The sequence below is a fragment of the Electrophorus electricus genome, chromosome 17 (genome assembly GCF_041902795.1).
Source record: "Electrophorus electricus isolate QZ-2024a chromosome 17, ASM4190279v1, whole genome shotgun sequence".
NCBI lineage: Eukaryota > Metazoa > Chordata > Actinopteri > Gymnotiformes > Gymnotidae > Electrophorus > Electrophorus electricus.
In genome coordinates this window covers 15,928,704-15,946,170 of record NC_137513.1, presented here as the reverse complement: position 1 = coordinate 15,946,170, position 17,467 = coordinate 15,928,704, and the positions used below count along the sequence as shown (strand labels likewise).

The 17,467-nt window shown below is 40.6% G+C and overlaps 1 protein-coding gene across 2 annotated transcripts in view; it reads right to left on the bottom strand.

Moving 5' to 3' along the window:
* tox (thymocyte selection-associated high mobility group box) overlaps nt 1-17,467 on the bottom strand; it is a 49,912-nt gene that overhangs the window by 11,584 nt on the left and 20,861 nt on the right. Inside the window, exons 2-4 of one of the 2 annotated variants that reach the window (XM_027027287.3) lie at nt 14,001-14,066; nt 11,171-11,281; nt 1,666-1,914 (exon numbers count right to left, since the gene is read on the bottom strand). In XM_027027287.3, the coding sequence (XP_026883088.1) occupies nt 1,666-1,914; nt 11,171-11,281; nt 14,001-14,066 (426 nt within the window). The remainder of the gene's footprint in view (nt 1-1,665; nt 1,915-11,170; nt 11,282-14,000; nt 14,067-17,467) is intronic. The other variant, XM_027027296.3, reaches the window with a different exon arrangement.

Here is a 17,467-nt window from a genome sequence, read left to right as displayed (position 1 = left end):
CCTTTAAATCTAACAGAAGCACATTGAACTGTAGTATTTGTGCTGGCAAAACAATACAAGTCCCGAGACCCTATAAAATGATCGCAAAATGTAGCATACACATAAATGCCCCTCTCTGCCCATCCGGAGAAGGCAGCTCCAACAGGCTAATGCTGAGAGAAAATTAATTCCATCAGCTAGCTCTTTCATTCTGCACTGCAACTACAAGCTCGCTGTCCTGTTGCCTGGCAACCATAATTCATAGTCGTTCTAAATGGATGTTCTCCAAGCTCAGAGAACATTAAGGTGAAAAGAACAAATGCCTTTGTGAATCTTGAAATCTTTTGGTGTACATGTCACTCCATGCCTTAAAAAAAGAAAAAGAAGAAGAATGAATAAGATGAAGATGAAGAAGAAGAAGAAGAAGAAAAAGATGTGTTTTGATGTAACCTATAATAAGAAAAACCCAAAGTAGAAAGGAACACCAAAGGAATGATAAATGCACTTTATAAAAAAAGAGGTTGTATCAAGTTTCAATGTTGAAACAATGCTTTCAGTAGTCACAATTTTTGGAAACCACCATTTTTCACCTATGTATTAATTTCTGATGAATCAACTGCCAAAACAATGGCAGTGTAGTTATGATTATAGAAGTATTAACATAAACCAAGTGCTACATAAGCAATGTTTTTCTGTGGTTAATAGCACCACAGAAGGGGTAAGTACCACTCAATATTGGGCTTCGGCCTGGTAGATACAAGGTGTGTGGAAAACAACAGCTGAAAGCTGAAAAGAGCTGCTTCCATTCTGACTCATGCGTGAGGCAGAACCGAGCCTCCCCTCCTGAACTCTAACCACAGTTAGTCACACACCACGCCAGTCCCCAGATGTGTCAGAATCACATCAACCGATCTCTGCAGCGCAAAGTCAATTCCATGCTATGTGTTTCGTTTCTGCAGAAGTGATTTATGCAAAAGGGACATTTCACTAACCCAAGATAAGCATTTAAAAAAAGCAGAAAATGGGGACAATTGAGGGTGTCTTTGGGTGTTTTTAAAGAATAATTCCCAAGACAAAATATTCTTCAAACAAACCTGAGACAAAAACCATGCATATTTTGTTTGTGCGTGATGATTTCCCCAATATTCCCCAATATTTAACATATAAAAGCAGGACACTGAAAAGTCTCAATAAATGCTCTGAGACTATTTTAAGAGCACACTATAAGTGGAGTGCACCAGCAGATGGCATTAAATTTTATTCTGTTATCTTTATCATGTGAGAAACTGGCATTGTGTCTGTATGTATTCAATCAAATTAGTGTTAATTTTTGGGGTGCTATCTGAATCATACTGCAGGCCAATTCAAGCTTCCAACATGAAGTGGTAACGTACTTTGCTCATGTCAATTACCACACTGTTTGAGGCTCCTGTGCTGTGTGCGCTTCTCACATTAGCTCTGAGGAAAATAAGCTAGTCTCAACTGTTCACTGTAGATCTCTAGCTATCTTAATAAGGGGGTCCCTCCAACAAGAAAGATTCCCCTTTGGGTAAACTCTACGTTTCATCCTCAGTATGCCTGAAAGTGTGAGTTCAGTATTCTCCTAGGGGTGAAGAAAAGAAAGAGATATTGAGGAGAGAAAGGCACAGAGTGATAGAGAGAAAAAAGGGACAAAGAGACACGTACCACTGAGAGCGAGTTGGTGAGAAGACCTCCATCTTGGCCCACCATGCTGGGGACAGACATTCCGGTCAGGTCCATGCCCTGCAGGTGGAAGGGGTGCAGTCCATTCTGAGAGACAGGGGGGCAAAGGGGGTGGTATGCTCCAGAGTCCGTCTCAGGCAGGTGGGCCAGGACATGTTCAGGAAGGGTCGGGGGAGTGATCGGGGGGATGTTGAAATCCTCATCTCCCAGGCCAGGTACAGGATAGGACTGCTGGCATGGACACAATCACAGAGATCATTTGAGCATGAAGGTTACTGAAAGGCTAAGTATGCTGAGACATAAACAAATACACTGACTTAATTAACTGCACTTAAAGTTCATTACTTGGATATATTTATATATATCAAATTCTATGCTTTATTACAAGCCAGTAGGTAATTCTGTGTTTTATCCTAATCTATAACAACACCTATACAAACAAGCATATAGACACCTCACAGAATATGGGATCATATGATACATACCACAACAACACCATTTGTGGGACACTTACTTTTTATACTAATTGAATTACAAATGGTACACTACAATGATCCTATCTGACAAAGCACATGAAGTCATAGGAGGAAACTGTAAGCACCTCAAAAACAATGGGACTCTGAATATATAAAACATTGCAGTGATGAGCAGCTCTGCCAGGTTTAAAAACACACACTGGTTATTTGACATTCCTAAGTAACCAAGTGATTGGTTGTACAACTTCTTTTCTTAATATATTCTTCAAAACATTTTCTGGTTTGCTAATACTGGAACTGAAATAACCCTGCCATTACGACAATTTAATATACTGATAAAAAGTTAGATAAATTGTAACTACAAATACACTGTGCAGCATAAATACAAAACAACACACATCAAAGAGCAGTGAACATTACAATGGCTTATGATTAGCATGTGAGGCTTTTGGGGACTGAAATTTCAAGCATTCAGTCACTCTCATTAGACCACCACAAAACGTGTTTTTATTAGGGTGGCAGTGAAGTTTGGCTGTGAAGTTTTCCTTGGCTGCACATTCAGCTCTTTTTTCATCTTCTTTATGTTCTTTTTTGTTTTTTTGGTAAAAGGGCTCGGACTCTGTCCTTTGCTCTTGAAGTGCTCTGGCCCCCATCAGTTTAGTGTGCGATGAAAAAGATGTAAAGCAGATAAGGAGATGAAAGCCTGTATATTCATGAATTATTTTGTACTCACACGCATTCACACACTCACACTCACACACACACACTTTGTGCATGTTTCTTTATGCATGAATGTATTTATTTGTCAGCAGAATGGGGAGAAGATCCAGTGTGCAACCTTATCTGTGGAGTTTATTATCAGAAGTGAGAGACAGCATGGGTAACATGTCAGGTTTTACTCAAGTCTTTAATACGCGGATCAGGACGTGGAAAAAAGCAGCCGAGCTCCAGCAAACAAGCAAGACGTCAGAACAACTCTGCTGCCAGGCCTACTGCTCGCTCCGATTCAGCTCCAGATGATTCAAATGAATCCTCTCTCTCGCCTTCAAAGGCTCAGAGAGGGTTTCTGTTCTGCCGGTTTATTAGCACTAATATATAGCTTTTATTTGTAGCAGACTAAATGAACCTGTCAGACAGCCAACTACAGGCAATTAGGTATGAAATTGGTTCCAAATCCAAACTCAACTCAAATAACTGTCCAACTGTTACTTTTAAGGATTGCAATAATCGATTTAATGAGCTTCCTACTTCTGCCTCTAAAAGCCGATGTATCATGCTCATTTGCATATTTGATTGTGTTGTGCCTCACAGATGTCGACTTTTGTTTGGGGGAAATATGTTGGCATAATTCATACAGTAAGGTCCTTAGAGGAAAGTTTTTACTGCCAAATTCTGAAGAAAAAAAAAACTGCTATAAAACAAAACTATAAGCAGTTTGTTGCATTAATGTTGGTAGGGTTTTTTACTACATGGAATGATTTTATTTCAAGTAAAATAAACAAAGTAAAATGGGTGATGAGCATTTTTCACAGAAAGGTCAGTATGAAATTTTTTTTCTACCCTCTATCAGACTACTCTCTTTCAGAGATGACAGATATAGGTAAACATGAGAAACAGACCCAGAGAAACAGAAAAATGATTTATGCTGACATGTGACTTGTTTGAGTAGCTTAGCTTAAATTTAAAAAGTTAAATAAATACTGCATGTTAAAGAGAGTGACAGTGTTATTGTATTCGTATTGATTATAAAATACTTCTAATGTCCTACAAAGCAGTGAATGGTCTTGCCCCACAGTACCTTAGAGAACTCCTAGTACATTACGATCCACCATGTCTACATAGTTCAAAAGGTGCAGGCTCTTTACTAGTACCAAAAATAAGAAAGTATACTGCAGGGGGCAGAACCTTTTCCTATAAAGCTCCCACACTGGAAAAACCTTCCTGTAAATGTTCAAGACCCAAGACACAGTCTCAATATTTAATGCTAGGCTGAAAACCTCTGTACAGTCAAGAATTGTAATAACTACTTCCCATCTTAGGTAAAGGTGTAGATGTGGGAGTCCCTGGACATTGAAAGTTATGGTAAACTAGGATGTTATGAGGCTGTCACTTCACCTCTCGTCACTCAAGTTTGTTGACTGGGAGCGGCAGAATGCTGATGTTCCAGGGTGCCCTCATGCCTGTGTTTCATTCTGGCAATATCCTTTTAACTGTGGATATGCTGGAGTCCATCTTTGCACATTATAGTTCCCTAATTTAAATACCCTCGTACCGGGACATGCCTAATAATCTATTTTCTCTTTCTGCTGAGCTACACCTACCCTTGATGTCACGATGTTACTGAGCCTCAACCCGTCTCAGCTGCCGTGGCTACTCCCACCACCCCCTGATGCCCCCTGCTGTAGCCCACCACACCTCCAGCCCAGCCAACTACTCCTTCGTTGCCCTTGATGGACATTCTCTTGCGGGGTGATTTCAGACACGTGCACACCATCGGGACAAGACTTTCTAGGCAAGACTAGCCATTAATTGCTTATTTTTTCATTATTATTTATTTATTTTTCTCTTAGAATTGTTACTATTGTGGTGACTGTTGTCAGCCAGAGGAGGATGGGCTCCCCTTTGAGTCTTGGTTCCTCTCAAGGTTTCTTCCTCACGCTCTAGGGAGTTTTTCCTTGCCACTGTCACCCTTGGCTTGCTCACTGGGGGCTTGGACTTGGACGTTTATAAATCTGCTTTGTGACATCTGTTGTAAAAAGCGCTATATTAATAAATTCGATTTGATTTTTGATTACTAACATGATCAATAACAATAATCAATATTCTCAATAACAAAATTTCATGTAAAAATGGTAGCAGAGATGACAGGAGGAAGACTTTGCAGAAAACAGAACAGCCACATCTGAATTTGAGTAAAAGACAAACACCTCTGGCACAGTCACCTGGGACCTGTTAGGCTGCACAAATGCCATCATTTGCACTTTTAACTGAAGAGATGAAAACTGTGATTCCAGTTCTCTCAGTACGAAAGTATCTAACCTGGCTATCCAGGAACAAAAAGATAGGTGTTACTGGTATTCATTTAAGCAGACAATGCACTTCACAATGCACTTAATTCCACATATATATAACCTCTATTAGAGAAATATAGACAGAGAGACCAAAAAGAGAAAAACAAAAGCCAAGAAGCCAAAACAGTACCAGAGACTCATGTTCTATAGGTTCAGTTCAGTTTCATTAGATTCAAAAAGACTCCCTTTACAAACAACTCAGTGTTCATGACCATCAGTTTCAAAACCTAAAAACTTAAATTTTAAGGTAGTTATCTCCACCATTCTTCATAGCAACATCCCTCAGAGCAGACGACAAATCTCCCTGGGGCATGACTGCGTGACAGACATCCCTAGGGAACTAGACCAGAGGAGACGAACAGCAAATGGACCAAAGACAAATGTGGGCTTCATTTTTTTAAACATGAGTTAACAGATTGAGTAGTAGCAGTGTGCAGTGACTCTCTGGGACTTTGATACGTAGTACAATACTGTCTGCAAGCAAAAAACATAAATGTTCTGTTCTATATGTTTGGTTGTACCTTCATTTACTTACTTGTTTATCTATTATTTACTTATGTTAATTCTGTTTTTCCATCAGCTATTACTATACTTCGGTACATAGCATTAAGCTCAGTGCTATGATTTAGAAACACAGTAAGCAAACAAACAAACAAACAAACAAAAAACTATCAAATTCATTAAGCCTCTCAGAAGTAAAGATTTAAGTCTGCACTGATGATAAAAACTGTTCAGTAGGGTTGAAAGACGCCCTCCAATGAAAATCGAATTTTTAACCCAGTTAACATGTTAACATGTGTTTTTTTACGAACGACAAATCATGAGCGAAATAAGCCACGAAATAAGCATTTTGGCTTTGGAACTGCAATATACCTATGACAGTCTCAACGACACGTATTCAGACATCCAGGGTTTCATGTATAACTAACCTAAGGAACAAATTTAATCTATTTACGGGGTGGTGCTTTCTATATCGTTAGCATATTGCTATGGTGAAATGAGGGGTATAAGGGGAGAAGCCAGATGTTGGACCTATTGCATTCTGTAAACTAAGTTTCAGTATGTCCGAAACTATGGCAGAGGTGTGCTGTTTTCGGCTAAAAAGTCTAAAAGGAGAAAATTCGCTGGACGCTGTTGGTCAATGGGTAAAAATATTTTTCTTGTGTTTTATTTGGTGACTGTGTACAACAAATCTGCAGTGTGCTAGATAACGTTAGCCTGCCAAGTCACACGCTTCATGTCAAATCCTGACAGAACCTTTTATATGGGTTGAAGAAAGTTAGGGCGAATGTTAATCAAAGGTTTCTCACATAGCTGCTGAATTAGACGATGGCTATATTCATTACTAAAATTCTGACAGAATGCCTCACGTGACTTTGTGGTTATGCGCAAAGAAAGCATGTCATGATAAATGTTATCCTCATAAATTGATATAGCGTTATCTAGAAAAGGTTAGCTAATTCATGTGCGTACGGCATGTGGAAAAGCTGCTTTCTGGCATATAGCCCTGAAGGCAAACCTCTCCCACGTGTGGTCATTAGCATGATCTGCGGTCAAGAAATAGCTAATGTTAGCACATTTTGGAAAAACAACCATGCACAACAGCTAATTACATATCATATAACACAGATGTGAGATTGCTTGTTTTGACACTTTTTTTCAATGGGGAAAGCGTATCCTCTGATATTCTTTTAAAATGTATATATGATCGTGTAGCTACTGTCACTGTCAATATGATTCCTGCATTCTGTAGCGTGTACTGCATATAGACTGCATATTAATTATGAACTAGATGCTTTTCTCCAGATATTTCCTAACAGCACATCTGGATGTTTATCTTTACAAGATAGCTAATTTGTCAGAGCTGGCAATCTGGACCAAGGTCGTCTAACATTAGCAACACGTTATTATATTTCATAACGTAGTCAAGACAAAGGCTCACATTACCTATTACTACTACGGTTCTAATATTGTAGAGAGCGAAACATAAAATACATTACCATTCTGATAGATCGATTTTAGATTACCCTTTGCCATTAGCTCTTCTTCTGAGTCAGTTTCTGGTTCGAACATGGTTGAATTGGATGAATTACTCCAATATTACCACTTAAACCTTACTAGCATACAGTAGCTAGCAATTTAGAAAACCAACAGTTTGTTGTTGTTTTTTTGTTTTTTTTTGATGGGCAGAGTAGAAGGTGAGCAGATGAGTGATGGAGCGGAGGGTGGGAACGATTAGCCTATTCATAGTTACATGCATACTGAATGAGGGCAAAGGTGTACATATAAACATCAACAGTCTTGCTCTGACAAATTTGGGTCATTGTGACTCAGTAAAGTAAGATATAATGCGAACAGATCAGCACGTTTGAGATCATAAGTATCCTCCTGTGCTGCACACTTCAACACCTTATGTTACAGATGTGAGAAGCACTCCACAGGCTCTGTCTCTATGAGGTCACCAAAAAAGTGCAAATTACGAAAACTGTTTAGAGGGACAGTTACGCATTCAGTCCATGATTGGCAGCAAATCATCTCCTGGTGCTCCATCTGTTCTGAGGGGTGCGATGACATGGCACATTGCCCTCCACCCAATTACATCTCCAACAAGAAGCAAGTGGGATACACAAACAACAGAAACCTGTGGCCTAAGATGAGCCATGAGCCATCTTCTTTTTTCAATTCTAAGCAATGATGTCAAAAGATGTCAGACTAATTGCTACAGTAGTTAAACTTAATAAGGTGGTAAGGTGGCCTGTTTTTTCCAAGAACTAGCTACAGTTTCCCATCTCAGGCTGAGTCTGTGAGAGAGAATGATCAAAAGAGGAAGTGAGAGGACTTGAGCCCGTAATGTATACTGCTGGGGTCCAGGAGAGGCCATCATTTGAATGTAATATCCCTTGGCTGGGCCCGGTGACTGCTCCAGACCCCCTGGGCTGCCAATCAGCACAGAGAGTCTCCGGATAGATGGAGTACAACACGTCTTCCCTGCACGCTGAGCCACTAAAAGCAAGGTTAGGTGATCAGAGGGCCTTTTTCTCTTTGCCTGTTAATGCTGACAGAGAAATTCAGGCCCAGTCTGGTACTTTTCTGCCAAGGGGGGGCATGCATAAACACACACAGCTTTTACAAATGTGGATCTGATCCAACACCTCTTGTCCCGCAAATACACTCCTCGAGTGTCCCTTCTTCCACCCACTTTCTTCAATAGGTGCCATTACATCTAGAAAAGTTACATAAAGCCGATAAAAATAAAAACCTTGAAGCTCTGTGATTGACATAACTGAAATAATATGTTAAAACAGTCTGGGTTGTGGTTTGATCAAGAAGAATATTTTTCTTCCCCCAATATTGGAGGAAGGCATGATTTTCTGGGCTTCTGCAGGAAAGCACTAGGTAGGCTTACACTCATGTGGAGCACTCTCCTGATCCCCAAGGATTAAGCAAACTTGTCTCTCTGTGTGTGTGTGTGTGTGTGTGTGTGTGTGTGTGTGTGTGTGTGTGTGTGTGTGTGTGTGTGTGTGTGTGTGTGTGTGTCAGAAACAGCTCTCCATGAGCCAGGGTACAGGGCTCGCTGAGCTATGTCAAACAGTGCAAACAGATTCTACTGTGTCAAAACAAATGAATTATATAGCAAATTAATATTAAATGACTTTGAACACAATGGATAATGGATAGAATTAATTTATATATGGTGTGAATTAAAAAAAAATTGTAAGCACAACCTTGATATTCCAGATGATCAATAATTCAAACACACAGAAAGAATCAATTAAACTAAATTCTAAGCCCCCCACCACCCCCAAAAAACATCAACAAAATAACAGGTCAGTAGTTATGGGATAAACATACAGAAGCATTCTATGTACAGGCCTGTGAGCACATTCCTGAGGCTCTCAGGATATGCCAGAAATATGAGAAATGTGTATATTTTTAGTGTTGGGCATTTTTCTATCTGTGTGTTTGTGTATTTTGTATCTGGCACCACTGACACCTACCACTTGCCACCACATTAAACTAAATAAATATGCGGAAGGTGAGCTTTGCTCAGGGCACTCGTGGGCTTACTGTGCTCAGCACTTCACCGTTCTGTACTAATAAATGTGGCTTTTGTTTAATGGCCAAAAGACACATGACAAGGCTTGAGGCTGGGGTGAGTGGGAAGAGAGAGGGAGAGAGAGAAAGAGAAATGGTAAAGATTTTAGTGGGGACAAACAGTCCTCTTGCTCTGTGGTATGGTCTGTAAAATAGAACCTCAATGCCATTACAGTTTTTCTGTAGTATTAATATTGCTATGTTTCTCTGAGGGGACTGCAGCTGCTCAGCAATGCTGGCATGGTTAACAGCCACAGTGTTCATAGAGCTCTATGCTGCTTTAACATAATGTGGCTAAAAGGAATAATCTAGTGGTAATAATCTACTTGCAATTAACATCAGACAGCTTTTAGCCTTGTTCTATATAGACTGAAAATGCAGACAGAACACTTCCTGAATCTGTCAAATACAGACCAATACAGAGTTTCACATTGTTTTTTTTTTTTTTAAGTTAAGGTTTAAGTCTTTTTCTTTAAGTTATTGCTCACCCACTGCTTTCTGTTGCTCTTGAGGCAAACATTTCTATCTTAACACACACACACACACCTCTACACACACGCACACACACACACACCTCTCCTACCTGCAGTCTCCTATCTCATAACAAAATGACTCAAATGACACATCTCCATACTCATTTCAATAAATCACCTCACCACTCATTTCAACTGTGACTCTGGCAGTTCTCATATTGGCCAAAACTAGAGAGCACATATCTGATTATGCAGTCTCAATACAGAATCCAATTCCAGGCAAAATTGCTAAGGCAGTAACATTCTCTGGCCAATAACATAACATCATCTATTATGCATAATCAATAACCATGATTCTCCTTGCTGTCTTTGATCTATCCTCGGTGTGGATCGGACAGCAGACAGAAAGTCTGGTGTTTCCAGTGAATCAGGCATGTAGCAAAGGGGGCAGTGGAGGTAGTTTGATGTTTATTTCTGTTTATCCCCCGGAACTGAGGCTGAAGAAAGAGGTTTCTGGATCAGCACGCAATCCGCACATTTGATGACCGAGACAGATTTTAGCGTGCTGAGTGCGAAGTGTAAAAAAAAAAAAAAAAAAAAAAAAAAAAAAAAAGGTCTGGGAAGCACTTCTGCTCACTGATTTGGCTAATGTGCGATTAGAAGCAGAAGCAAAGCTCTAGTGCTGCACATGGCTCACTGCTGAGCTCTGGGGTCAAGGTGAATTCAGCTGTTGCTGCCAATAAAACTAATTACCTTCTCTCAGTAGTGAGACAGAGTGAGGGAGATGGAGGGAGAGAGAGAGAGAGAGAGAACTGGAAAAATTGTCTTAGAGAGTGTAATTATCTTATATACTGGCAAACCATTTCTCAAACATTTCTGTCTCTGGGGGAGAAAAAGCAATATTACCTGCCAATGCAGTTAGATAATTAAATAATTTCACTTGACAAGAGTACTTAAAATTAGTAATAACGTCTAGAGATAAGCGAAATAATAATTTTAGAATGTCCTAATGAGAAATATTGGACATATTGCCTACATTTAAGATGTTTCCGCCTGTTAATATATCTTTTTTATATAATGATGGAGAGAAAGACAGGTACAGAGAGAATGGGTAAAATGTTCTGGAATGGGGAAAATAATATCTCAAACACAGCCACACAGAAAGGTAGAGAGCTAAGAGCAACAGCTGACTATTTTTGGGTATGAGGACATAACTAATGGAAAGAAATATCTCCAGAAATCGCTCTCACATGCACACACAAGCGCTCATGCACACACACACACACCACAGTACTGCTGTACAGAATGGGCCTTTCTGATGGAATTTGGTGTGGTATGGGTGAGGGTAAGGGTATTGGTGCAGGTTCTTTACCCAGGGCAGGCGTGTGCCGTCAGGCTGAGCAGGGCCGTCTCGCTTCCACTGCACACCTGTCTGTTTGGGACTGTGCTGCTGCGATTGGCTGGGGCTGGCGGGAACGCGGAACTACAGTGGAATACAAGGTCAAGGGTTCAACTCATACAGCACAATGAGAAGCAACAATTCTAGATAATTAGACACACACACAAATAAATACTCACATACACACAGCTTTTCCTGTTCTCTCTCAGTTCTCTCTCAATGAGTCACCATATATCCTTTTTCTGAACTAGCTGCTACTTTACACATGTGGATTACTGCATGTCACTACCGACAACTAACCTTACATGGAAAAGCAAGACAGGCCCAGTACAATATATAGAACACAGCTTTCATATCTACAAAACCATAGTTAACCTGAAAAATATGCCCATTCCCCTTTGTGTCCCTGAACAGTTTGCATCAGTGGCCCTGACTCTCATGGGGATCCACCTACCTCCAGAGTTCAGCTCCTACCATATTTCATCTCCTCTTATCCAGCCCATAAAGCTCTTCTCAACACGTCAGTTAGCCAATTGAGCTGTGTGCAGCTCAGAGCTGTCCCTGCCCTAACACATTCATGTCAACTCCCGAGGGGTCCGAAAACTGCACGCTGAGCTGAATCGCATACATTAGTGCAAGAAGACGCTAAGCAGGGGTGGTGCTCAAACACGGCACAGGACCTGTATGTATGTTCAGGGCTGCCTCTGAATGACTCCACAGGAAGTCAGGCCTACAGAAGGCCCCAGTGGCCACGTGGCCTGCACTCTCCACACCATGCTAAATAATACATGTCTCAAATATCTTTTATTTATTTTTGCTCCTGCAACAGCACCTCTCTTTAGCACATTACACACTGTAATCCTGTTTCATCCTCTACACTAGAGCCCTCACCTGCCCTGTAAATAAGACCACCATTACAAGAGGTTGTGTTGTTCTCACCAACTTTGTTCCTCATTAGTGGAAGGCTTCTGTCATGTAAAAATGAGGCCTGTAAAAATATTTACAAAATGCAACTTTTACTAGGGCTGTATTCTGTATAAATTACAAAAGTATCAAACCTAACTCTTGAGCTGTAAGTTTCCAAATCTTAAACGTGTTAGCAATCAGGTTTAAACATACTATTTTCACCATGCATGTGAAAGGTGTGAATAGCACCTTCACACATTTGGGAGGAAAGCAACTTGTTAAATGTTACTTATGTCAAAGAAAAGAGAAGCAGCACTGAGAATTGCCTGCCAAACCATATGGACTAGTTCTTAAATGGGTATCGTTATTAGACCTATTTCTCTGAGCAGAATAATTATTCCTAACATTTAAGTGAATGTAATGAGGGAAGACATCAGAGCGTGTTAGAGAAAGAGAGTGTGTAAGAAAGAAAGAAAGAAAGAAAGAAAGAAAGAAAGAAAGAAAGAAAGAAAGAAAGAGAAAAAGAAAAAGAAAGGGGACTAAAGTCAAGTGAAATTACTTCACAGGGAGAGTGCATACATCGCTGCATTTGACATCCACACATCGCTGCATTTGACAAAATTTTGATCCACAATATAGAGTAAATCCAAAGGCTCTGTTGCTCATGTGAAACTCCTGCTAGAAACTGTTGGCTGTGGAGCTTTTCTGGGCTGTCAGGCTTCTGTGAAGACTTCACAATTGCATCATATTCAGTAATGGGGCACATCAACACTGTCCCGCTAACATTAGGTAGTGCATGAGCAGGAAGGCCTTTTGGGACTACAACAAATGATACCATCAATGCAGGAGAAATAAAAAGAACATTATCTAATCAGAGGCTAGCTGATGGAGCTAGGGATGAATTATACTGAAAGCACCAATTTAGCAACTACAAGGCCTTTCATCTGTTCTAGCTAAACTAAACAAACATGCTACCAAGGCTGATATGCTACTGAGAACAAAATGTCTCCTATAACTTAGGATTATACACAGAAATTGTACTTATCACATCATTGTGGTGCCATTAATGCTTATACCCTATTAGTCCCTGCAGAACCAAACGTCATCTTGATACAGCAGTGAAAATAGTATGTGGGTCTACACAAAGCTGACGAACACACACACATGCCTTTAGGCAGTGTGTGAACATCCCAGAAGCCAGGCCCATTTGCTTCCACTTTGCAGGCCTAGCATGCTTCCGAAGGGATGCTAATTAACACAGTCTTCATTCATTAGACAAACATGGCAAATATCCCCCCTCCTGCCCCACAACAGTCTCTCCTACTCAACACACCCACCCCTGACCATGAAACAACCAGATAGTTAACAGCTTTCCTAAAATGAGGCATAAATGCTCTTCTTTCCCCACTGGGTCTGAACAGGGAAGAAACCCTGCGCACAGCTGTCACAATGATGTCGCCTTTAGTCCTGCTGACTGCAGGCACAGCAAACACCAAATTCATTCACTAACAACCTTTGTTGAGTAACTGGTAAACTTCAGAATTTCTACACAGCTTAATGAAAGAACTTAAACAAGCTGTGTCTCCAACAGACTCCCCCATTACCGCACCCCCCAACCTTGCAGCCGCCTCTGCCTGCTTTTACTTATTCATCAATTTATTTATTTATATATTTATTTATGATTTATAGAAGTGTAAGAAGAGGAAATACAAGCCTCTGACAATGCATTAAAGCTTCATTTCATTAATGTAAGACAAAGCTTTAAAGAGTTTGTTTACATGTTATAATAGCCCCTGATTATGGAAGCGACTGACAGCGGCTCTAATTTCCAATGTGGCTGCTTAAATTTGTTTAATTACGACTTGAAACAAAAAAAAGTGAACAGTAATTAACCCACCTGGTTCGCTGGCACAAAGTCCTGGCCAGGCTCTGGGATACCCATGAACATGTTCTCACTGCCGTACTGTAAAGAGAGGGAGCAAAAGAGAAAGAGAGGAAAAGTGATGGGTGGTGGGGGGTGGGGGGGGGGGCAGTTTCAAAATGTTAAATTAGCATTGGAAAATGAGGCTAAAATGAACACAAGAGATTTGATGGAAAAAACATTCAGACAGTGTTGATGCACACCTCACCGCACACAGAAGGACTTCCTTAACTCCCCTCCTCCAAACAATGTATTCTGAATTTGAACAATTTGTCTTTCAGGTTTATTCTTATCAAGTGGAGAACACAGTGATTTTAAGCATTTAGCGCAGCTGTAATTAAAGTGGATAGTTCAGAGCATGAATGAAATCCTTTCATCTGAACAGAGTGATAAAGAGGAGACAGAAGCCTGGACCTGGAAATGAGCAGGTGAAGTGACACACTAAGTCTGATGTCAAAAAACAACACGCAATACATTAACTGGCATACAGGAAATATGTGCATGTTTATGTATATATTGTCTATGTAAACCAAGTGCTGTCCACACAACCGTGTGCTACAGGTTGACAGATTTAGAAGCAAAACATCACCGTGTGTCTATGATGCCACTGGACCACTGAGACTAAAAACCCAGCTGTGCTACACACCTGGGTAAGGACGCTATTCTAGTTCTTTCAGTACACACACACACACACACACATAGACTACAAAGCAAATTATGCTGACAGGCTTATGACAGAAGCTTGCCAGATGCCAAATCACCAGCCCTTCTCTCTTTAGCATCCACAGGAACGTTGATTTAAAAGTGATGAAAGAAGTTTGATTAATATCAAAAGCAGAAATCAGCGGTGTTTTCAGCTGACGGAGAGTAAGAGGGGGTAGGCATTATCATTCCTCCCCCCCCCATTACAGGCCTATCTCACTGCACGAGTTTAGCTCTGAATCCAAATGGATACAAAAGCCCTCATGGATATTTGATGAGAGAGCGAGAGCAAGAGCAAGAGAGAGAGAGAGAGAAGACATACTTAGAAACAGGAGAGAAGAGATAGAGAATAATAAAGAGATGACGAAGGGGAGAGGGAGAATGGAAACTCAGTGACACATAGATGAAAACTGCCAGTACCTAAATGTTTGCATTTCTGCCCATTCAAGCAGGACATCTTACTGCATTAGTGCTGCTCTGGCTAATTCTATGGAAATGGAACAGTAATAATTCTAATGAAAGCCTATCACATTGTGACCTTTTATGCGTATGCTTTGATGGACCACTCTGATTAGTTTTTGCGCAAAGATGACAGTTAATTTCATGCTAGCTTATTGATTGTGATTAATGTGATTAGGTTGATCTGAGGTCAGCCTGTTCTTAAATCATGCAAAAGAGCCTTCTGAAACACCATCAGGTTCAGTGTCAAGCAGACATGCCAACACTTTAAAGGTGTCATAGAATGTAAAACTATTTACGTTGGCATAGTTGAATAAGGAGAGCTTTCTACAGTTCTTGTACTGCTGGGTCAACTGATTGATGTTCATATTTAATAGGATCCATGTTGATAGTTTGCGCTGCACATTTCACTCTTGGCAGTTTCTCAAACCTTAGACAATATTGATAAGGCTTCGCTCAGCGTTTGATATTGTAAAGAGGGGCAGTTCCAACTTTATTGGCAACACAATCCCGCCCCCAACCTTTAAGTAGTTAGCTAGAGACACTGGCCATGTGATTTTATTCAATTTTTGTCAGTTGAAGCCAAATCGTCTTAGATTGAACGTTTCAGTGACCTAAATGCTTAATTTAATTTGTGTTGTCGAGATAGAAAGCAACTGCCTAGCTAGCTAATAAGGCTGTCGTTGGCTTCTAGGAAGTTCTAAATATCTAAATAGTATGCCCTAACGTTGGGCTAGTTTATTTTCATTGAGGTTCATTTTATTTTACTTCCCGCGTCCCATTCAAAGAAATAGCCTGCGTTATATTCCAGTATAGGTTCAAACATATAAGGTTGGATGCCTAAACGTTTTGTTGACGAGACGCAGAGAGCATAGCTAACTGATGCCATTTTAGCCAATTAGCGTTAAGAAATCTAGGTTATTTTCTTGCCTGTCCATGGGTACTGGAAAAAAAAGCTATATAAACGTGTAACCATGTTATATGTTGTATATCATTCAGATAAATAGTCTGTGTTGTTGTATATAAATCTACAATATAAGATGTCAACCCCTTTGTCAAGTAAATGTCTAATTTAATCTGTGTTCCATCCACAAAACAGGTTAACTCAGCTAGCTAACCTAGTTCGGTTGCGGGATATCCCATCTAGGCTTATAGTCTCTACACAACTAAACTGGAATCAGTTGTTATTTGACAAGACATGCAGCTAGTCAACCTGTTAGCTAATCACTTTGAAAACTGAAATATCCTCCGATGCTCGTACTTATACAGCTAAAAGCCTAAACGCTCAACTTTCCTCAGACAGTTACCGACCGACTGCTTTTGACCTGTTAATGCTGTTGGGACGTCGTGTACCTCGACGTAACCCAGCCAATCAGCGCAGAGCTTATCAATTATTCATAAATCCCCCCAGGGCTGAATAAAGGTGCTGTAAATGGGTAGATAAAACCGCATTTTGGCATTTTTCACTCTGACAGAAGTCACATACCTACTATATAGATAATTTAAAAATATTGAATAAGCGCATTCTGTGGCACCTTTCATATTGGAAACTAAGAAGAAAACATTTTAATCCAGAGGCACCCTTGATGGTTACTGAGTTTTGAGAAAAATAAAATCTGTTGCAACTTTGGAGTTTCAGACATTTTTGTTTTTGGCTTCAATGTCTCAGTTCTTCCAATAGGCAAGTTATTTGGTATGCTTTAAAGGCACTACAAGAGCTACAGTCAACAACCACAATAATCACCTTCATACTCATTTTCTTTATTTTGCTGGAGTCTGAATCACGTCCCCACCTCCCTCATAGTCTTTGTCTATCAAGCCCGATTTGCATATGAATGTGCCGATGGAAAGCGTGAGGTAGTCATGGGTGCAGGAGAGAAACTGCGGAGCTTCCGTCACGTACATCCAGCAACAGTTGGCAAACCTTGGCATTCTCGCGCTTAATTTTCCGAGCTGCTCGAGACAGTTACGGCAGAGGTTGCTCCAAGTCGCGCAAGGCAGGACCTTCGTCTTGCGGCTAGCTGGAATCCATTTATTATCGCCGCTGATGTTGTCTCAATGCTTGAGGGATTACGACAGACTAAACAGCGCCAGGAGCAGGTTTCGGAAGATAATAAACAACTTGTGCGGGGGGTAGCGTCAGACCACGGGCCTGTAGCATTCGAGCACGCTATTAAAAAGTGCTTAGTTTTGATGTGGAGGGGGACAGAGAGAAAGGTATCCGCGTTAGCAGGTAGGAGAGCCGTGCTGAAGCTGCGTTTAGCAGCTGCCATGCCGATGCA